The sequence below is a fragment of the Falco naumanni genome, chromosome 4 (assembly GCF_017639655.2).
Source record: "Falco naumanni isolate bFalNau1 chromosome 4, bFalNau1.pat, whole genome shotgun sequence".
Taxonomy (NCBI): Eukaryota; Metazoa; Chordata; class Aves; order Falconiformes; family Falconidae; genus Falco; species Falco naumanni.
In genome coordinates this window covers 103503582-103523540 of record NC_054057.1, presented here as the reverse complement: position 1 = coordinate 103523540, position 19959 = coordinate 103503582, and the positions used below count along the sequence as shown (strand labels likewise).

The following is a 19959-nucleotide window of genomic DNA, read 5'->3' as shown; positions in this document are numbered from 1 at the left end:
CTTTGAACACTGCCTTGCCACTATGCTCCTCTCTCCTGTCCTTAACTCTTACAGGTGTCCACAAAATGTGAAAACTGTATAAAAAGTGAAATGGCTGGCAAATTCCACCTGAGATAAAGCTTCATTTGAAATATAGAACACACTGTCAAGAAAGCTGCAAACAGCTGTGGAGTGACAGAGAGAGTAAATGCCTCCAGAACAGCGCTTTTTACAGTGGGTGATCTTTTCCTTGCACGCACAGCACATCTAGCAGAACAATACACTGGCAGTACAGAAAAGAGACCACACTGAAATATCTGGCCCAGCCTGACTTGAAACAAGAAAAATCACAAAACAATAGAAAAATACAATTTCAAAGTAAAACTAACTTAGAAAAATAAAAATGTGAGAGTGAAATAACTGTAGTTATACCATTATTATTGTAAAATTAAAAGCAGATTTACATTTCAAGCAATATCAAGTATCAACATGGTAACAGAAAGAACAATAAAGCGTTTCTAGTTTTCTTCCAAGTATTTTATGCTGTCTGCTTTTATTTGCTCTTTATGCAAACTAAGAACTGCCAAGAAGTCAATCATTTCACAGCCCTTCTCTATAAACAGATTTGTTTAAAAGAAAAAACAGACTGCAATAAATACCTACTATAATCACCTCTCCTCTTCATTTTTATTAGGTTTTCTATATTAATACGCGTATGCTGAACACATCAGTATTCTGTTACAGTACAGACCACTTAGAGTTTTTTTATCCATTTTCTCTATTGACAGGGCCATGCTCACAATTTACGAAATTTCTTTGTAGATATTTACTTATTTCACAGTTCATTAACCTTCAAACAGCACACCTGCCAGTTTTCAGGTGTGTTATCTAAAGCAATGTTACACTAACTAATAAAGTGCTAAGTATGTTTGTGTCAGAATTGCTGATGAAATTAATGTGTTTCTCCACTGAGCTACAGCTGAAATGAATTTATAGCATCAATTTAAGGTTTTTTTCCTGATGGCAAAAGCAGTAGTTAAGTGCCAGTCACTGCGAATATCTATAAATATAGTCTCAAACTGTACCATCTATCACTTTTTTTAAAGTATACAAATGGTAGTGTCTCATCTATTAAAATAATCAAAAAAGATCATTCATGCTATTTAACCTCTTTCCCTCTGCAGTAACAGTACAAGACATCATTTAAAAATTAACATCTATAGCTATTTTCACAACAGCACAGAAGATCTCAGCAAGTCTAATATTCTTCCTTTTAACAGTTCTCTACGGAGCAGAGTGACATTTTCAGCATTCTGTAGCTGGAGTAGCCTGACATTGGCTCATTTTTTACCTGACCTTAGGGTTTTCACTTCATTAATAGAAAGATAATCAAAAACAATGGCTATATACATTACGGTAGGAAAAGTTTGCATAGTTTGGCACTATTATATATACCCTTAAAAATGGAACAAAATTAAATGCACGTAGCAGAGGTGGTGAACCTTCTAAGGGCTGGTTCCAAACATTTTTCCTACTGACAATAAACCATTTTCAGACCTCCCAACTCTGGCCACCATGATAGTTATTGCTTTACAGTATTATATCTTCTTGTTTCAACTCTCAATAAAAACTTCAAATAATAGCTTTTTAGGTCAAATAAACCTATATAAAAAAAAAAGAAAAAACCACCAAACCAAAAAAAATTGACATCATGGAGACAACAGAAACACCATGCAAAAAGCACACTGCGTTCAGAACTAGACCTAAATTTTTTAGTGTTGATTGTAAGTTTTCTCACATCATGTGACCAAGTGCCATTGTACCTGAAATCTGATCCAATTGCCATTGTTTGAAAAAAATACAGTTTCACTCTGGGAATGAAATTCCTCCAGGGTTCTCCAAACTAAAAATTATGTGGAATTGTAAAAGGTCCTTTTGAAAGATAGGATATTTCTGAGTACTAAAGACAGACTTTTTTGAGTTATATGAAGTTGATATTTGCAAAGTGATTACCAAACCACACTCATCAAAAAAGAAAAATCCAGATATCCTCTTATTTCTGATGATCTGCTATAACACATGTAAAACAACTATCTGAATAAACAGATACACTAGTCAATGCCTCTCAATAGTAGTCAACATTCTGCAGAGATTAAGAATCATTATAACTCCACTTACACTTCATTTCTGACCATTGAAACCAACTATGTAAGAATGACCTCAAATTTAAACTACACTTTTAAAGTAGTAATATATTCTGAGTAATTTTGCAAAGTCATCATGAAAATTCCAGACCTGAAATGATACAAAAAATAATCTATTCTACTGAATAACAAACACTGATAGAATGCGCCAACAAAGTTAAATTAATGAACTTCCAGGGATGCCTGAACTACAAGAATACATAATTAATACTAACAGATTACTTCTAAGCCTCATGCCCTATTAGACCTGGCTTGTGAGAACCATAGATGGACGTGGAGGAGTATCGAGGCGTATCGGGGACTCAGGTAACCAGTACTGCATGTACCCCAGGGGTCAATATTGCATCCAGTCCTGCTGAACATCTTCATTAATTATCTGAACGATGGGGCAGGGTGTAGCCTCAGAAAGTTTGCTGATGATAACAAAACTGGCAAAGGCATCTGATACACCAGAGGGTGACACTGCTATTCAGAGGGACCTTGACAGACTGGAGAAACGGACTGTGGGGAACCTCATGCAGTTCAGGGAAAGGAAATATAAAAGTCCTGCACCTGGGGAGGAACAGCCGCATGCAACTGTATATGCTGGGGTCCACCCAGCTAGAATGCAGCTTTGTAGAGAAGGACCCCGAGGTTCAGGTGAACACCAAGTCGAACACCAGCAATGTGCCCCTGCAGCAAAAGAAACCCCAAAACAGTGTCCTGGGCTGCCTTACGAGGGGTGTTGCCAGCTGATTGAGGGAGGTGATCCTTCCCCTCAATTTATCTCTGGCCAGGCCACACCTGGGATGTTGTGCCCAGTTCTGGGCTCCTCAGCACAAGAGACACATGGCCATACTAGAAAGGGTCTGGTGAAGGGCCATGAAGCAATGAAGGGATTAAGGACTTTAATAAAGAACTGGAGCATCTCTCATATGACAATAGCCTGAGACAGCTGGGTTTGTCTAGCCTGGAAAAGAGAAGGGGGCATCATATATCACTGTGTATAAGTATCTGAAGGAAGGCCGTAAAGAAGACAGAGCCAGGCTTTTCAGCAGCGCCCAATGACAGGACAAGAGGCAAGGGGCACAAACTGAAATACAGGAGGTTCCCTCTGAACATATGGAAACATTACTGTGAGGATCATTGAGCACTTGTGCATGTTGCCCAGAGAGGTTGTGGAGTCTCCATCCTTGGAGATACTCAAAAGCCATCTGGACAGGGTTCTGCACAGCCAGCTATAGGTGGCCCTGTTTGAGCCGGGGGGGTTGGGCAAGATGACCTCCAGAGCTCCCTTCCAACTTTATCCATTAGTGATGCTATGAATCGCATCCTCTTGCATCATATGCAACTGCTGTCTCCAAAACCTAAAGATAACCTGCAAAGCACCATTATTAAATAGTAATAAAAGACTTGTTATGAAGTAACTGATATATGTCCAGGATTTCTTTTAATGCAGGGTTTACTAAGTTGATTTAATTACAACAAGGTGATTACAAAGTAATCCTATTTAGGCAGGAAGTTGACACTGCAACTACGAACACATTAGCTCAGGATTAGAACTGGGCTTTGCCAGTTACTTTCACCACCAGAAGGAAGCCCTTCAAGGCAGGTTACAAGCATGTTTTAGGACAGCATAAAATTCTACAGTGATAATTAACAAAAACTATCTAGTCTACAAATAGACAATGTGGACATGCAGAAAGAAAGGAGTGCAGCTTAATACCGGCCAAAATATTATTAACTTTACTCATCTGGGAACAACCAACAATAGCTTGTACTGTACAAAATTCTTTCCGTAATGATTTCCACCTGCTGGAGGGCTGCCATTCACCCTGCATCTTCCTGCAGCTGCTTTCCCATCTGCTGCTGGAAGCCATTGCCCTCCCTTTAGATAAGACCTGAGGTCTGGAGATAGACGATTCAGTTGCTCTAAGCAAACAAAACCTTTTCCCAATTCCCGGTTGCTGAGAACAAAACCTGCAATGTCTAGAATCATTGCTGGATGGCTACCACAGCACAGTCTAGGCCTTAGTTTAGTCAGCTTCAAAGCCAGGTCTTAGAGAGAGCCCAGCTGGCAAAGCAGTATTTTTATTCCTCATCCATCTACAGTGGCAGGTCACATACTTGATCACCACATAAATGACACTTACTCCTTTTCAGGTCTTTGGTAGGAAGGACCCTGGGTTTAGTGCACAGAAAGCCCCTGTATCCTACCATGGGTCTCTTGTTGCAGGGATGGCATATTCTGCAGGAAATGTATGAGCTTCATCATAGAAGCTTTTGATTATTTGTTGTTTTGTTACGCAATTTAACACAGCTTAATCTATATACCATAAACAAAAAATCGACAGCCTCTGCTAATACTTGGAATTAACCCACATTTAGTCTTCTACATGTCACCAAATAACATTTTTGGCAAAGATTCATATGATATATGAATATTCCCTCTACTCCCCCAGAGTTCTCCAAACTAAAGATTAAGTGGAAATGTAAGATCCTTTTGAAAGACAGGAAATTTCCCAGTACTGAAGACAGACACTGTTGAGTTATACGAAATTGATGTTTGCAAAGCAATTACCAAAAAAGCTCATCAAAAAAACTAAGAGAAGGTATAAAGGGAGTTCAATAAATTTTACTTTATGGCATCATTTTGAATTTTCCTGTCTTGCTGCATCACATTTATTTTGTACAGGATGTAACAGGAGAATGCAGCCTGAAGGCATTAATTTGTTAATCAAAATGTACAATGAAGCATACAATAAAACCAAAATATTAGTTAATTCTTATTGCCCCCCTGGTTAGTTAAAATAAATGAAAGGCAATAAGCAGGCAAAAGAAAGAAGAAAGAAAAAGGAGGCGTTTCCACCCTGAATAAGAAAAACTGCAAGCAGCACAAACAGCCTGTTTTCCACTAGATCGTAACTGACTACCACTAGGAACAAGATCAGCTCTAAACCCCCTCAAACTCACAGCATCCAGTGAGAGATCAAAAGCCTTAGAAATTATTTTTTAGTGAGCAGTCTTCTTGTTGCTTATGTTAAGGATGTGTTCTTTCTGGCTTTGTCTAAATATTGATAAGAAACAAGGATTTTGGCCTACAGGAGCAGACAAAGCAATGTACAAATTCAGACGCTGTCCAGCTTTTGTGTTGCTTGGAGCTCCAGCACATTTCTCAAGAACGCCCACAGTTTAACAGACTCTCTCCAATAAACTGCACATCCAGTCTGGAAGTTGTAACATAATAGTTTGTGGAGAAGAGACATCCTGGCAATCATTTTTAACCAGAAAAACTCCCCAGAATACAGTAGGGTAGTAAGGAATGTGCCAAAACCCAGAGAGTCTTAAAAATATATAACTATATAACATTAGAACACACGCATCAGCCTTGAAGAACCTTATTTTCTAATCTGTGAAATTGCTTGGACAGAGAGCTGTCACTTGTTTTCATGATTCTTAGGGAAAGCAAGTAACATTCTCACATAGTTATACAGCAATTTATGACAAACCCAAACTGTGTTTGATGGTATGAATATATTTCTTATAGCAGCTTTCAGCTAGCTATAAGACTCTTTTTCCAGCAAATAAGACTGGATAGGTCAGTAGATTTAAGGACCTCTTGATTCAAAGTCTATTCAAAAGAGTTGAAAAGTATGGTGAGACTAAACACGTACTTTTTGAAAGTCTCAATATTATTTAACTTTAGAAACCACTCCTCATTTCTAACCTCTAAATATCTCATCTTCCAGATGGAAAACTGTACAGCCTGTGACATGCCTACAACAACCCTGAGACCTTAAAATAACAAACAAAAGTGCTGTTCTTTCCCAGCTTGAGAACCTAATGGGTACACAGTGTGTGTTATTTCTACCTACATAAAAGACCTTCTTCAGTAGATTTAAGATGAGCTGCATCTCTACCATTAAGTACAGGAAAGTAATAAAACATTCAGTGCATCTTAAATGGATAAAAATGAGATAGAATTAATATTGGCCAAATATGTTATTAAAGTATTTCTAGATCAGGTAAATTGCTGACAATAAAGTTTAACACAGGTTATTTAAATCTCTGCCTCACAAGTAAATGATGCATGTAAGAGCACACGCTGTAATGATATCTTTTCAAAATTATTTGGTAATCCATGTCAAATACAGGCTGCATTAATACATATGTATAACTGGAATCAAAGTTTGTTTTCTTTATTTTTCTCCTAATGCATCTCAAGATGTACCATATTCCAAAATGAAACTTGGCATTAACCCAGTACTCAAAGGCCTTCATTTTCATATGGTCTCCCAGGAAAGAGAAAAAAAAAAAAAATTACATTGATGTGACACTTTATCCAAAAGCCTTCTGTACATGAACAGAAAATTACAGAAAATTTTAACTAAAATTACTTCCCAGAAAAGGTGGACATAATTTACCAACCTTCCCCAATTCCCTTCACAAAGATACCTTAAAAAGAAAAAAAAAAAAAAAAATCAAAACACTGTTGTCTGATAAAATCGTCACCTACACCCTACTCAAAGCAGAAAATGCAAATCACCTACATTTCTATGGGCAATATAAAAGAGCTTGCAGAGTTTCAGAACTTCATCAGTTTATGAGGTACTGTAGTTACTAATGGCTGACAATAACACATACGAAATAAACCCCACAATTTCTGAAGAATCAGTCACAAAAAAAATTAGGCTCAATTGATTTAGCAAGTCCATGCAGAGACAGTCATAGATGTCTAGAACCAAAATATACAGTGAGGACATTTATGAGTTGTTTTCCTTCATTTTTAAGTCTCATATCAGCAACGACCCACCTAGTTTACAGCATTACTTCATTTAGAAACAAACTAAGGCTTGTCATCAGAATGCTTTGAATTATACAGAAGTAAAGGATTAATTAAAATAAATAATCAAAACCAGGAACTAGTATCCTCCATGGAATAGAAATTATACTGAACATACCTTTCACTAATCCTACACCTGAACAGATTTGTATTTTTTTTTCACTGAAAACTGGAAGAATCTCACGTCATTTGTATGAAATATCACAATCACTTATTTCACAAATAACATGGTATTATGCCAAACAGTTCTCTGCTGTTACAGAGCATTCCTTTTATCAAGCTACCTCTCTGATCATTTTAACATTAATTTTTCATTTTGTTTCCCAATCGAAGAGACTAACAATAAGCAGGCACAATACAACCTGCACACCAACAGGCACAATACAACCTGCACACCAACAGGCAATTACAATTAAGTCAAAAAGCTAATTTTGACTTAAATTGCTTCATGTAAAAGGTTCAAGCTCAACTGCCTTACGTAGAGACTGTGAAGAACTGAATACCTGTCAGAAATCAATTGGTTCTCCACCAGGAATGCGCAATCCCAGCAACCCTTCATCAAGAGCACTATAGATTCAGGGTTTTTTATCACTGCCCACCTGCCAGCCATAGAACTGCCTTGAATACCTACCAGACTGATAAAGAATTAAGAATCAAATTAGTGGAGAGCCACAGGAATTCATCACCATCCACAGCAGCGTGACAGGTAATACAAACCTTGCAAAACAGACTTGCACAGCCAAAGATTTAAAATATGTAATCTTTACTACAAAAATGCTAGATTGAGATCTGCCAAAATTGCTGGAGTTTTTACCCTTGTTCTATTATGATTATTTTGTATTATGTACATATGCTAGCCGGCCCATTAAACACAAGCTGGAAATTCCAAGATTTCATCTGTATCATCTTAATGTACAGAGAATAACACATACGGCACAGAGGGATAATCAGAATCTTAAAAATATTTATTTCCTGCTTCCATGAGAATGATGAGTTTAAGCTGTTTTTTCTCCTAGAGTTTTGTTTGCCAGAAATTTGAAACGTTCTGTAAGTATACTTTAATGTACTTCTCTGACCAGACATCATTTGTACTGTATGACTGAATTTCATAGGTATTTTTCTTTCTTGAAAGGGGTACACACATAAAAATAAAATAAGAGAATTTATAATAGGACTCAAGCTAGTCAGTATTGTGTGCTCCAAATCTATGAAGCTTTTTAAAACCCCAGGAAATTAAGTAATGGACAGCATTTTTAACACTGGATTTTACACTTTCCATCAAATGTTACAACCATCTCAACCGTGTATTCCACTACCCATTCTTTCATGATCTGAAATTGTAGACAGATATATAACTAATGCACTGGCCTGTTTTAAAGACTAAAATTATTCCTATTTTAAAATAAATATTGATTGCACTTGAAACAATAACCACAGATTAATAGCATGCACCCTTCAACAGATGCTTTCAAAATACATCAGTAGCTTCACTCTTCAGAATAAAAATACACAGTAGAAAGGAAGCATCAAGCCAAGGCAACCAAAACAAAAACTCAGTTAACAGGTGAAGAAACAAGAAATGAAATCACAACAATCTAGTCATTAAGGCCCAGCTCCCTCCATTGAAGCCAATGAGAATTAGGCACAAACATTTTCTTAAAATGCAATCATAGGTGCCTCCAAAATATTCTAGAATGAGAGCTGGTATACTACCAAAAAAACATATACCAAATATATTGGCATTTAAAGGGTTTTTAATTATTCCATGATTCTTTAACAAATTGCCTTCTGCACAGACTTGCAACAAACACATCATCACCTTGACACACGCTATTAACTCTATTGCATTTTATGATTAGAAGATACAATACCTCTGTCTGAAGTATGGCAGCTCTCTGTTCTTTGGCAGTAAGTGACTCTTTAAGCACTTCAATGTGTTGCTTGCAATCTGAATTCTGATTGCTAAGGGTTTCAAGCTTAGTTTGTAAGGCAAGAAGTTCTGATTCTTTCTTTGAGAGTTCTTGTTTCAGTTGGTCAATCTGTAATGGGGAAAATAAAAGTTAGATCATTAATTTCATTTCCAATTCATAGTTGCACTTGAAATCTGAAAGGTGTGAACAACCATGATATGACAATTCAGACACCTGTAAACTCTGGAAGAGAATTAAGATTTGGACTTTTTACACCCACAACTTCAAATAAGTTTCTTATAATTTTATGTACCCTGTCATAAGAATTATTGCCCTACTGTTGCAGAAATTAAAAGGAAACTCTTAAATATTGTACATGATGATTTGACCTATAAATTCACCATGGACCTCACTTAAGTTCAAAGGAGGTTATCCTGTGTGAGGCAAGTCTGGCAGGACAGCAAAAATGCATAGAAAAAAAAAGTGTTCACAAAAGTATAAATTCCATCCAATAGCCTATTCCTTCCAACAACATGATTCTTATCCTTGGACAGAGTGAATCAAGGTTTTTAGAAGCCTGATAAGGAGAAGTAGGTATCTAAAGTAGGTATCTTAGTAAGGAGAGGAAAACGGAGAAATGGAATTTTGACCTTACTCTTCTTGCAAATGTGTTGCTGCCCACCATCCCCACCTCCTTTGCCCCCCCCCCCCCCCGCCCCAGCAGTTCATATGGAATTCTCAGGTACTAGGAAAGCCAAGCCAAAGAGATTAACTTAAGAAAAGTCTAGGGAAAATGTTATAAAAAAATTCCACAGAGTGAAAGGTCTGTGAGACTGTAAAAGCATATCCTAAGGGAAACAGCAGAAACCCAGTCACTAAGTCACGAAGGTTCTGAATTTAAGAGAATTTAAGGTTCATCAGTAAATGTCATGGAATTGTGATTACTCTTCCCTTTCCACTATGACAAATAGGAGGGGTCACCACAGAATGCAGAAGTGTGGTGGATTTAGAGCATATGAATCTGAACAAAGCACTGGACAATACACAGAATGATGCTAAAGGATGGTGAATTAGGTGACATACAGCTATTCTTCTTAAAGTCCTGTGAAATAACACTGGTCACCAGATGAGTTCAGATACATCATCTCATGAGGGTTATTTAAACTAAAATGCCTCAGTGCATCTGCCTAACTCAGAGAAAACTTTGTTTATATTTGGGAAGTTTTCTTGATGACTGTAAGGCCTATATATTTTCTTTAAAATTCAAGTTTCAGTTCTGCAACAACCAGAGAAGTGCTGGAAGAGCTCTTTCTTGTCTTTCCCATCAGTTGCATCCAAACACACATTTGGGATGCAAGAAATCTAGAAGGGCTGGATGGAAGATGATTCCAAAGTCCTCAGGAAAAAAATGAGTACGTATCCACAGGATGATCCCACTCAACCACATCACAGATTCAATATTATATGGCACAGTCAGGGGAAACATTTTCTGCTGATCAAAATATTTCTATTTTGTTTTACATTGCAAGTGTATCCTTTAAAATTACATCAAAAATACATGTTTCTTCCAACTACAGTCCATATGCATGTCTTAAAAATATTTATTTCTTCTCTTTTTATAAATCCCAGTGCTTGTCTAGCTGGTTAAGGTACTTGGCTAGCCACCTCAGAGCTACTGTACAAAATCAGGAATCTTATACTGACACTAAAAGCAATCACCTTCACATTCTGAAATAAACCAAAATAAGAAAAGAAGCATACAAAGAACAGATGTCAAAAAAATATAGAGTGCAGTTAAACTGCTAGAGAAAACTTCCACTTGAAAGCAAAACACCTTACTCCATCCATTGTCAGAACATGGAAGCAAGTATGGCAACCAAGAAAATCTGTCCACAAGATAGAAAGACAAAATGCAGATCTGCAGCCAATCTGAATTACATCACATGCTTTATATGAGACCCATGTGAACATCACAGACACTTAATCCCTCCTAGAAACTCTTCCCGATTTTTGAATGACACAACCCACACCCTGACAAATAATAATAATAAAAAAACAAGCTTCTTTTTTATTGCAGGTATGTTCTTTGCAGTCTAGAAACAGAATCTGTTTAGCATAAACTTCTGGCTACAAGACCTACAAATTGCCAAGAGTTTAAAAAACATGTTAGAACTCACTCTCTCTCAAAAAAAAAAAAAAACAAACATTGAATAATTATGCTTTTGGGTGGTGTTTTATTAAAATAGAGTATAATGGTGAAAATGTACTAAAACTTCAATTTAAAAAAATAATGTATAAAAAGTACCAAAGGCATAACAAGAAACCAGATAACTTTTTAAAAGAAATATTTAGACCTGGGTAATTTGCTTTTTTAAAGTATTGTATCTACTAGTGTGTAAAAAACAGGGCATGAAATAAATGTCTGTCTCCAGCAGATGTGCAAACATTTTCACTTCGCTATATCTTAAGTGGTGTGGAAGACCAAGAGCAACGATTCAATGAGGTCTACTGATCTCAATTAAAAAAAAAAGACAAAAGCAAAAATGGGTTTGTATTTTATAAAGACTACAGGGAAGATAACATACAAGTCTGGTATAAGTGCTCTAGCATCCAAGGAACTCCAAGTTTGTCCTCTGATCCTGACCTTCCCCCAATCTCACTTATTTCATATGCGTAGTTTGCCTGTCACTGCTTTTTCAACATTGCCCAATACAATCTTGCTTCACACCCTGTCCTGAAACCCTAGTTCCTTTATCTTCCTTCTCAATTTATGATTCTGTCACCCCCTATAATTTCAGTTCCTTAGATACCAACACTTCCAGAAAACCATTATCCTTTTTCTTACATTATTATTTTTACACACCAAAATCCTACATGACTTGCATAGAGTAACTGAGAAACTAACTAAAAACAAAGCAATCAAGAACTTTTCCCCTGAATATTGCTTATTAAAATTAAGAGCTAAATCTTTAAGTAAATAATTAAATCAAACTATGCAGATTTATGCATCATAAGGATCTGGTCTTATGTGACAAATGACAACTACTTTTTAAAGTGAAAGAAAAAACAGTAGTAATGCAAATGATGTCGCTGTATACAGTGGACTCCAGAATCTATCTGTAGATTCTACAGGCTGTATTGGTCAAGGACTATTTTTAAAGGTTTTATCACATTTCCAGGCTATCTACAAAAGATGCTGTAGTTCTTTTTCCTTTATTTCTTTTACAGGATCATACAGAACTTACATGTTTCCTTCATAAAGCGTGAGTTCTTACACACAGACATTAATTACTGAGTGCCTTTTTAGAGCCTAATCAGTTCTTAAAACTCATCTTTATAATTTTCAGAAGTACTAAATTATCACTAGATTTTCATAGTCATTCTTGTTGATAGCATAAGAGTTCTAAGACTTAATAAGACCTACTTAAACACCAGAGTGCAAACACACACCTGAAAAAATGCATCAGTATTCCTTGAAATATCTGGCTGCTAGTGAAAGGATTAAGCCTAGTAAGAGAGCGTTCTTTCAAAGCAGAAATTATTTTTAAAAATGTGTATCATCCTGTATGTTTTCTCCACATCCTCAATAAATACATTTGCAGTGTCATACCCCTTAGCCATGAAAACTTTAAGACCTGTTTGGACAATTTTTGTATCGTGTGAGTGATGCCTATTTCTGTCCCTTCACAAACAGAGCAAGGAGAGTCCCTACCAAGTGAGCAAGAAAAACAAAAATAAATTTAAGCAAGTTTTCTTTCTCATTTCTACAACCTCTATCTAACTGCAAATCAAAATTAAAGCCTATATATTTTGAAGGAGTGAATATTAATAATAATTATTTAAGAAAAGGAACACTTCCCAAAATTCTTTGCCACTCATGTACAGTAAATGATATTCAGTACTGGCCTTCATTTAACACCTTCCCATTTATTTAAATCAGGAACAGATTTAAAACATGTTATATTTCAAAAATAAATGTGAAGCATTCACAATCATAGGTGCTATAAAGTCCTTAACTGTGAGAAGAGTTTTGTTCTGCTCTTTGCCATCAATCCAGACTTCTGTTTATCAGAATTTATCAACAATCTCTGGTTCAATAGATCACTTAGAATAAAATCTGTTTGCTGACAGCTACATAAATACATTTCCACCTTGAAAGGTTCTCAGATGAATGATAAAAATAGTATCTTCTGCTTCCAATCTCAATTTTAAGTGGAAGAAAAGGACTGGTGAAAGAGAACAGACAAAATTTCATCAGAACGTGGCATTTATCAAAGATCAGAAGATTGTGACAAAACAAGGCATGTGTAATAGTCTTCTCATTCATCTGCTTTCTGTGCCAAAGAAATATACTGAAGCTTTTCTTCTCAAAAACATCAGAAGATTGTTAACAAAATACTATGCTTTGCACATTATTTTTATATCAACAGATTTGCTGAGATGCATTAGTTTTGCTGTAAATTACTAAAACTGAATTGCTTTGAAATTAACGTTTAAATAGGCAAAATAGTTTTCCTGATGACAATGCTACTTGAACTTCAGCTACTTTTCAGTAGCTTAAGAGGAACTTTTTTCAACAGAATACATACATTTTTTGATTTTTTTAATTAAATAAATCTGGATTTATTTGGGCATATTTAAAATGGGCACTAAAACTTCCATTTCTTCTGTAGCACAAACCCTCAGGAGAGGGTATAAATACACCCCAGTGTCTCAAGACACAAGCATTTCCTGCAATGTAGTTTACAAGATAGTACAGTTTCCAAACTGAGACAGTAACAGCTCTTCTGAGATGGAAAACCTTCAGTGTACAATACTACACAGTGGTGAATTTTCTTAATCCTATACTCACTGTAGAATTCAGACAAAGTAAAAGCATCTTGTCAAGAAGATAATGAAGGTCTAATTTACATAAGAAAACAGAAAACCAGAGAACTTGTTCTCCAGAAGGTGCTGACAACATTTCATTCTCTGACCACACACAAGCTGCATACTTTGAGTCTTAGCTTGCCCAACCCTGAAAAAGCGGTAATGGCATTTATTTACTTGATATTGCAAATTTTGTACTTAAACAGCAATATTGCTAAGTATTTTTAGCATCAACAGACAACGGTATGCAGAGAACTACACTTTAAGCCAATCAACTCCTACTTTTTTTGCTTACGTGGCCTCTAGAGAGGTAATAGTACCAGTTCCTCCTCAAGCATATTTTCCGAGCTGCAAGTCTACATTTCAGAAAAACTGAATCAGTCCATCTCAGTTCCCTATAATTTCACATACGCAAAACCTCCTAAATATTCAACAGAATCAGAACCCAAACAAACAACTAGGATGGAATGACTTCTAAAATAAAGTAAGATTTCATAATAATCATGACTATAAAGTCAGTTCCTTAGTTTTTATTCTGGCACTATGCTCAAATTTTTAACATCACTGCAGGAGGTGAGATGGCTGGCTTTCCTCTTCAATGTTTCAATTTTGGGCTGCTGTGACTTGTCTTGCCCCATCTTAGTTTAGCTTATAAATAATATTTTTAAAATGTTCCTTCCAAAACCTAATAAGAATGGGAGCATCGGCCTCAGTCTCCATAATACCTAATATTTTTTTCTTTTTATTATTTTATCACTTCATAAAAAAATATATTCAAGGTAGAAAAGCTGGGAATAAACCAGCACAAATTGTAACATATTTATTTATTACAATTTTTAAGGCAATTATAAAAGTATCAGAAAAAAAAATATTAGCACTCAGAAGAAAGACTATCTAGAGTGCTCATCTTTACCTAGACAGCAGCTGAGTACATCAAAACAAAAGGAGGTAAAAAGACCAGCTGGGACAACAACTTAGACATCAAGCTTTACTTCTGATGTATTTTAAAATAATGAACAAGCAATATTGTTTTGTTGAGCTTGATACCACGAAATGTGTTACATCGCTACATAATCACTCTCTGCTTGCAGTCAACCCATAATTATCTACACAAAATAATTTGAAATGAAAGGTATTCTGCAGAAGCAAAGTCATCAAATTACAAGTCTTTAAAATAAGAGATTACAGTTTGGCATCATCTATGGAACAGCAGTCCTTTCTGTAAAACTACAATCAAAACCAGACAAAAATGCACAAATAACCTTGTGCCAGAATGGTGCAAGTCATAATTATGAACCAATTCAAAACGTCAACATTAAGACACCTTAAACAAGAAAGAAAAAAGGTAACATGGTATAGATTCAAGACTGTAGTAGCCTCTGCAGGAGTGGTGAAATAGGAAGACATAAGGAGGAGGCTAAGTCAAAACAAACACATTTTTATTTTTTCCAAAACGCTTCACTCCTCCATAGCTACTGAGTGTCCCATAGAAGGGATTCACAAAAATAAAACATTCAGAGAGCTGCTTAAGTTGAAAAGGGTCAAGTTAAAATTTTTGTTTCTATTATTTAAACAGCATTCAACTATTTTATTAATAAACGTTACCTTATTTTTCATGAACTTTGAGTGACTCTTGTAAACTTCTATTTGTTTGATTTCTTCTTCTCGGTCTTCTGTATTCAGAACTCCATTTGTCTTTAACATCTGTATTTCATCTTCAAGATCTCTTATATTGCGCTCAAGTGAAGCTATTTTTGTATCCTAAGAGAGTATTGAAAATGATACAAAATGTATATTAAGGAGTAACAGAAGTATATCTGTACAGGCACAAACATCAAATAATAAGTTAGCCAAAATAGATGCTACAAATACGGATTGTCCATACTGCCACAAATCAAAAATAATTAAATTTATTTTGGCTTAAAGAAATGCAGAATTTAGACCTCTCACCACCAGAAAAAAAAAAGCGTGCAATGCTACACTCTGTTGTGTAATCTGTAGAGAACACCTTCTGATTAAAATTCTGTCTCCATTCCTACACAGTTAGGGATGAAAGGGGAATTGGAGATGCCCTGTTTGCCACACATACATGATAACATACCTCGTTTTCTTTGCTAACCATCTAGGCCTGGCTATTCATTATTCCAATGGTGTAGAAAGAATATTCTTTCTCTGTCGTTACTCCCACAGTAATTTTAGTACAGTGATCTGAAGCCTGAATGTTTGATGCCACTGAAATAAGTTAAACATTGAACTAGCAAACTGCATTGGGATTTTTAGCACCCTTAATAAGTAATCACAAATGGCTTTGCAATATAATTAATTGTAGAAGCAGACGGATGTGTTTCCTAGAAGTAGGACTGACTTCACTGCTTCTTTCTTGGTTTTTCTCTTTGTGAATTGCCAGCAGCATTGTTCATAACCAAAGTAATGTAAAAAATTAAATTTGCAAGTCCTTTTATTCATGTGTAAACAAATTTTCAATCCAATCCTGTTCACCGAAAACATCAGAAAAATCAGGATATTGTGACTGTAGCAAGCCGTAGAAAGAACATGGAAGTAATCTCATTCAAAACAGTTAGCTGAAAATTATCAGAGTAAAAGCACATTTCTTCTGTGAAAGACTATGCTCTCATTAAACAGTTTTGTAAAATTGCACAATCAAAACACAGCAAATTTGAGGAAAAACTTCTTTACTTAAAGAAAAAGCTTCTTGACTTTGAGGGTGACAGAGCACTGGAACAGGCTGCCCAGAGAGGCTGTGGAGTCTTCTTTTCTGAGACATTCAAATCCTGCCTGGACACAATTCTGTGCAACCTGCCATGGGTGAACTCCCTTCAGCAGGGAGTTGAACTAGAGGATCTCCAGAGGTCCCTCCCAACCCCGACCATTCTGTGATTCTGTGGAATTAGTAATAGCACTATACAGATATTGGTATATATATACCAATCCAACCATACAAAGCAAATAGCTTAAAAATGAACAGCAGGATAAACATTTCTTTACAGTCACACAAAGTGACCAAGAAAATTTTGTGTGAATCAGAATTCTGATAAAAAACACGGTCAGCTTCCTTCCAGACAATTAATAAGTCCAGAATACAAATTTTCACTTAAAAAAAAAAAAAAAATCTGTCACAAGATAGCAGGGGGGGGAAAAAAAAAGAAACAGAAAGCAAAGACTTGTCAGATTTTCCTACTGCCAACATTGTGAAAATGGGAAAAATACATCAAGCCTGCTGTTGAACACAGATTTATTCACTTGTATCACACTGATACACCAGTTTTCACTGGTAGATATATTTCTGGGTTGTACAATTACACAAATACATTGTGGTTCCTGTCTGAAGAGGTTTTGGTGTGCTTTAATCCAGGCAAGAGCTCAGTGATGTAAAAGGGTGTAAAACTTTTGAACAACAAATCTCAAGACAATGGAAGAGAGCTGTCTCCCATAACAGCAAACATACTTTCATGCCATATAGGCAAGGTAATGCACTTGAAAGGAGAATACTAATCGCCTTTACGTATCTTACAAGTTTCCAAATTAACTGCATCCCCTTTCAGAAAAGTCCACTAAAAATAGAAAGAAATGCCAGAATGTAAAGGAAACAAAAAAACTCTTGAAATGTGAAACTTGAAGTTTCTTATATTTTTTGCCTCAGTAGCTGTTTCTTTTCTGGAAAAAATCTGATACTGAAGATGTCGATAATTACCTCAATCAGCAGTCCATATTTTGCTTTCTTGAAGGGTATGTTCCACAAGAAAGAGTATTCCCCCAAAAATCAATTGAAAAACACAAAGGAGCTGACTAGGGATGCAACTTTAAAAAAAACACAAACTAAACCAAAATAACCTCCAAAACAAAAAATAAAAACCCACCAACAAAAACACCACACACCACCACCACCACTCCCCCCCATTTTGGAAGAATTCCAACCAGCCTTTACATTATATGCCTACATCTAATATAATTATGGAGTATTTTTGAATAACAACTTTTCAAGTTACAGATAAAATGTAACTTATATAACTTAGTATACTAGTCTAACGATATTAACATGGCAGATTTCCCATATCAGAACCCTAAAAATTTTATTCGTATTTGCCCATGGAATCAGCATTTCTCGTATCATAGAGCAAAGACTGTGTGAATGATCATACAAACCAAATAATCTTTCCACTAAATGACCAGCCCATCACACGACAAAAAATAAACCTTTTTTAGATGTTAACTGTTCTGTTCACAAAACATTTTTCCATAAACTTTTTTTTTAAAAAGAGAAATGTGAAATAAAAGGTTGAGATAGGATGAAAAAAAGAAAGGGGAAGAATTTCATTAAATCTTATCACTTGGAGAAACTGTACAAAAAGAAAAATACTGAAAAGTATTTTAAAAACTATCAAGGCTTATGCACAACAATAAATTATTGTAGCTCTCACAGATACTACAATCAAACCAGCTTGCTCCAACAGACTCCATTTCAGAAATTTTCTACTCCTATTATTGAAGATAAAAGCAAAATCTAAGCTTCGCTGCACTTCAGAATGATTTCACACTGAAATATATTAATACTTGCATGACCTGTTACGACATCTCATCTGGGAGCAGTCCTCATCAAATCTCTCTAAAGTCTTTAAGAGTCCAGGGTTTTGTACTGCATTTGTATTGTACATGTTTGTAAATATAACATGGCAAAAATAATTTATAGCACAGCCTGTTATACTCCTTAGGTTTATCCATCACAGAATAATATTGAAACTTTAAGAGAAATATCTAACATAACTTCTGGAAGAGTTTTCTGTACTTTATCACAAGTTTGAACTCTCCGAGGAAAAGTTTATTTTTAATCAATCTCTGCATACTGTGACTACAGCTGTGTAACTAGTTTTTCTATCTCTAGAAAAATTGTCACTGTCAGTTTTGGATTAACTTTTTATTGGAACAGAAGGCAGAAATTTCACAAAATTTTCAACACTAAAATCTCTTTCAGAATAAAGTATCAAAAACATGTGATGACAAGACAGAAGAGAAGCCAGACATCACCTTCATTCACAGACTGTTCGAGGAACCAAAGGTACTGCTCCCTTATATATGAACAACACAGGATCAGCAATTCTGAAAATAAGCAAGACAGGCTGCTGGCTTGCCCTGAAAACCTGAAAGTTCTCCTGTTTGGAGAACTGCTAGAGAGTGAGGAACCTTGTAGGTCAAAGATAGTACAGACAGCTCCCAGTGGGTAGTACCACAAGGAAGCTGGGTTGACTTACAGGATGGATAGAACATTAGATCGCTTTGCTTCCGCTAAAAGTTTTGACAGAATAGGCACATTCCCATAAAATCTTCTGATTCAGCTGAATCAGCATTTTCCCACAGAAAACTTCAATTGGAAAACTTTCAACCAGCTCTTGTTGTGGCACAGGGTCTGGCAATCTTACAGAAACTGAAATAGGAACAGATGCAGTATTTCCTTCAAACCTCTAAGGCTTATCCACATTAGCAACACACTAAAAAAACTACATGAGTCTGTGTTGAATCACAAAGAAGATTCTTTTGCAGTAATATTATGGAAAAAGCTTAGTACTAAATGGTACTAATAAACGTCTTTGAGATCTACAACAATGCAGTATTTGTGCAGATTTTTCCAGTCAGGGCTTCTTAAATCTTTTAAAAGACGTAAGATTATATAGCAGGATTTGTGATATAGATTGAGGTACTCGCCCTAATCTATCCCCTCCTTCCTGCAGTAACTGATACTTCTTCCTCATCTCCTTTATTAGAACAGTGTTGCAGATATTCTGTGAGAGAGGTTAGGGCTATTTCTATGCTGGACCTAGGAGAAAGCAGTCTCTTTTGCAACAGAAAATAATTAGTATGTATCCTGACACTGAAGGAAATAATATTCCACAATGGAAAGGAGATTGTTTCCACAATGTTGCATGAATCTTATATATGCAGTCCTTACAAGAGTGCTACAGTACGTTTCCTAAAACTTAGCAGAGGAAAAAAGGCAAAATATCTGTAAATAATACAGCATTCCAGTCTGTCTTACTCTGAAATGGAAAGTAATGAGTTGTTACTCTTCATCATTTCAAATACCTGATAAGTTTAAACTACGTCTGTGAAAAATTTTGCTTGTAGGGCACTCAACAAGCAATCAGAAGTAAATATTTGAAAC

General features: G+C 35.8%; 1 protein-coding gene across 6 annotated transcripts in view; it reads right to left on the bottom strand.

The window, feature by feature from the left end:
* Window positions 1-19959, bottom strand: part of ERC2 (ELKS/RAB6-interacting/CAST family member 2) — a 521662-nt gene that overhangs the window by 379090 nt on the left and 122613 nt on the right. For all 6 annotated transcript variants that reach the window (XM_040593123.1, XM_040593126.1, XM_040593127.1 and 3 more), the window contains 2 exons: window positions 15390-15545; window positions 8877-9044 (listed from right to left, as the gene is read on the bottom strand). In XM_040593123.1, coding sequence (XP_040449057.1) covers window positions 8877-9044; window positions 15390-15545 — 324 coding nt within the window. The remainder of the gene's footprint in view (window positions 1-8876; window positions 9045-15389; window positions 15546-19959) is intronic.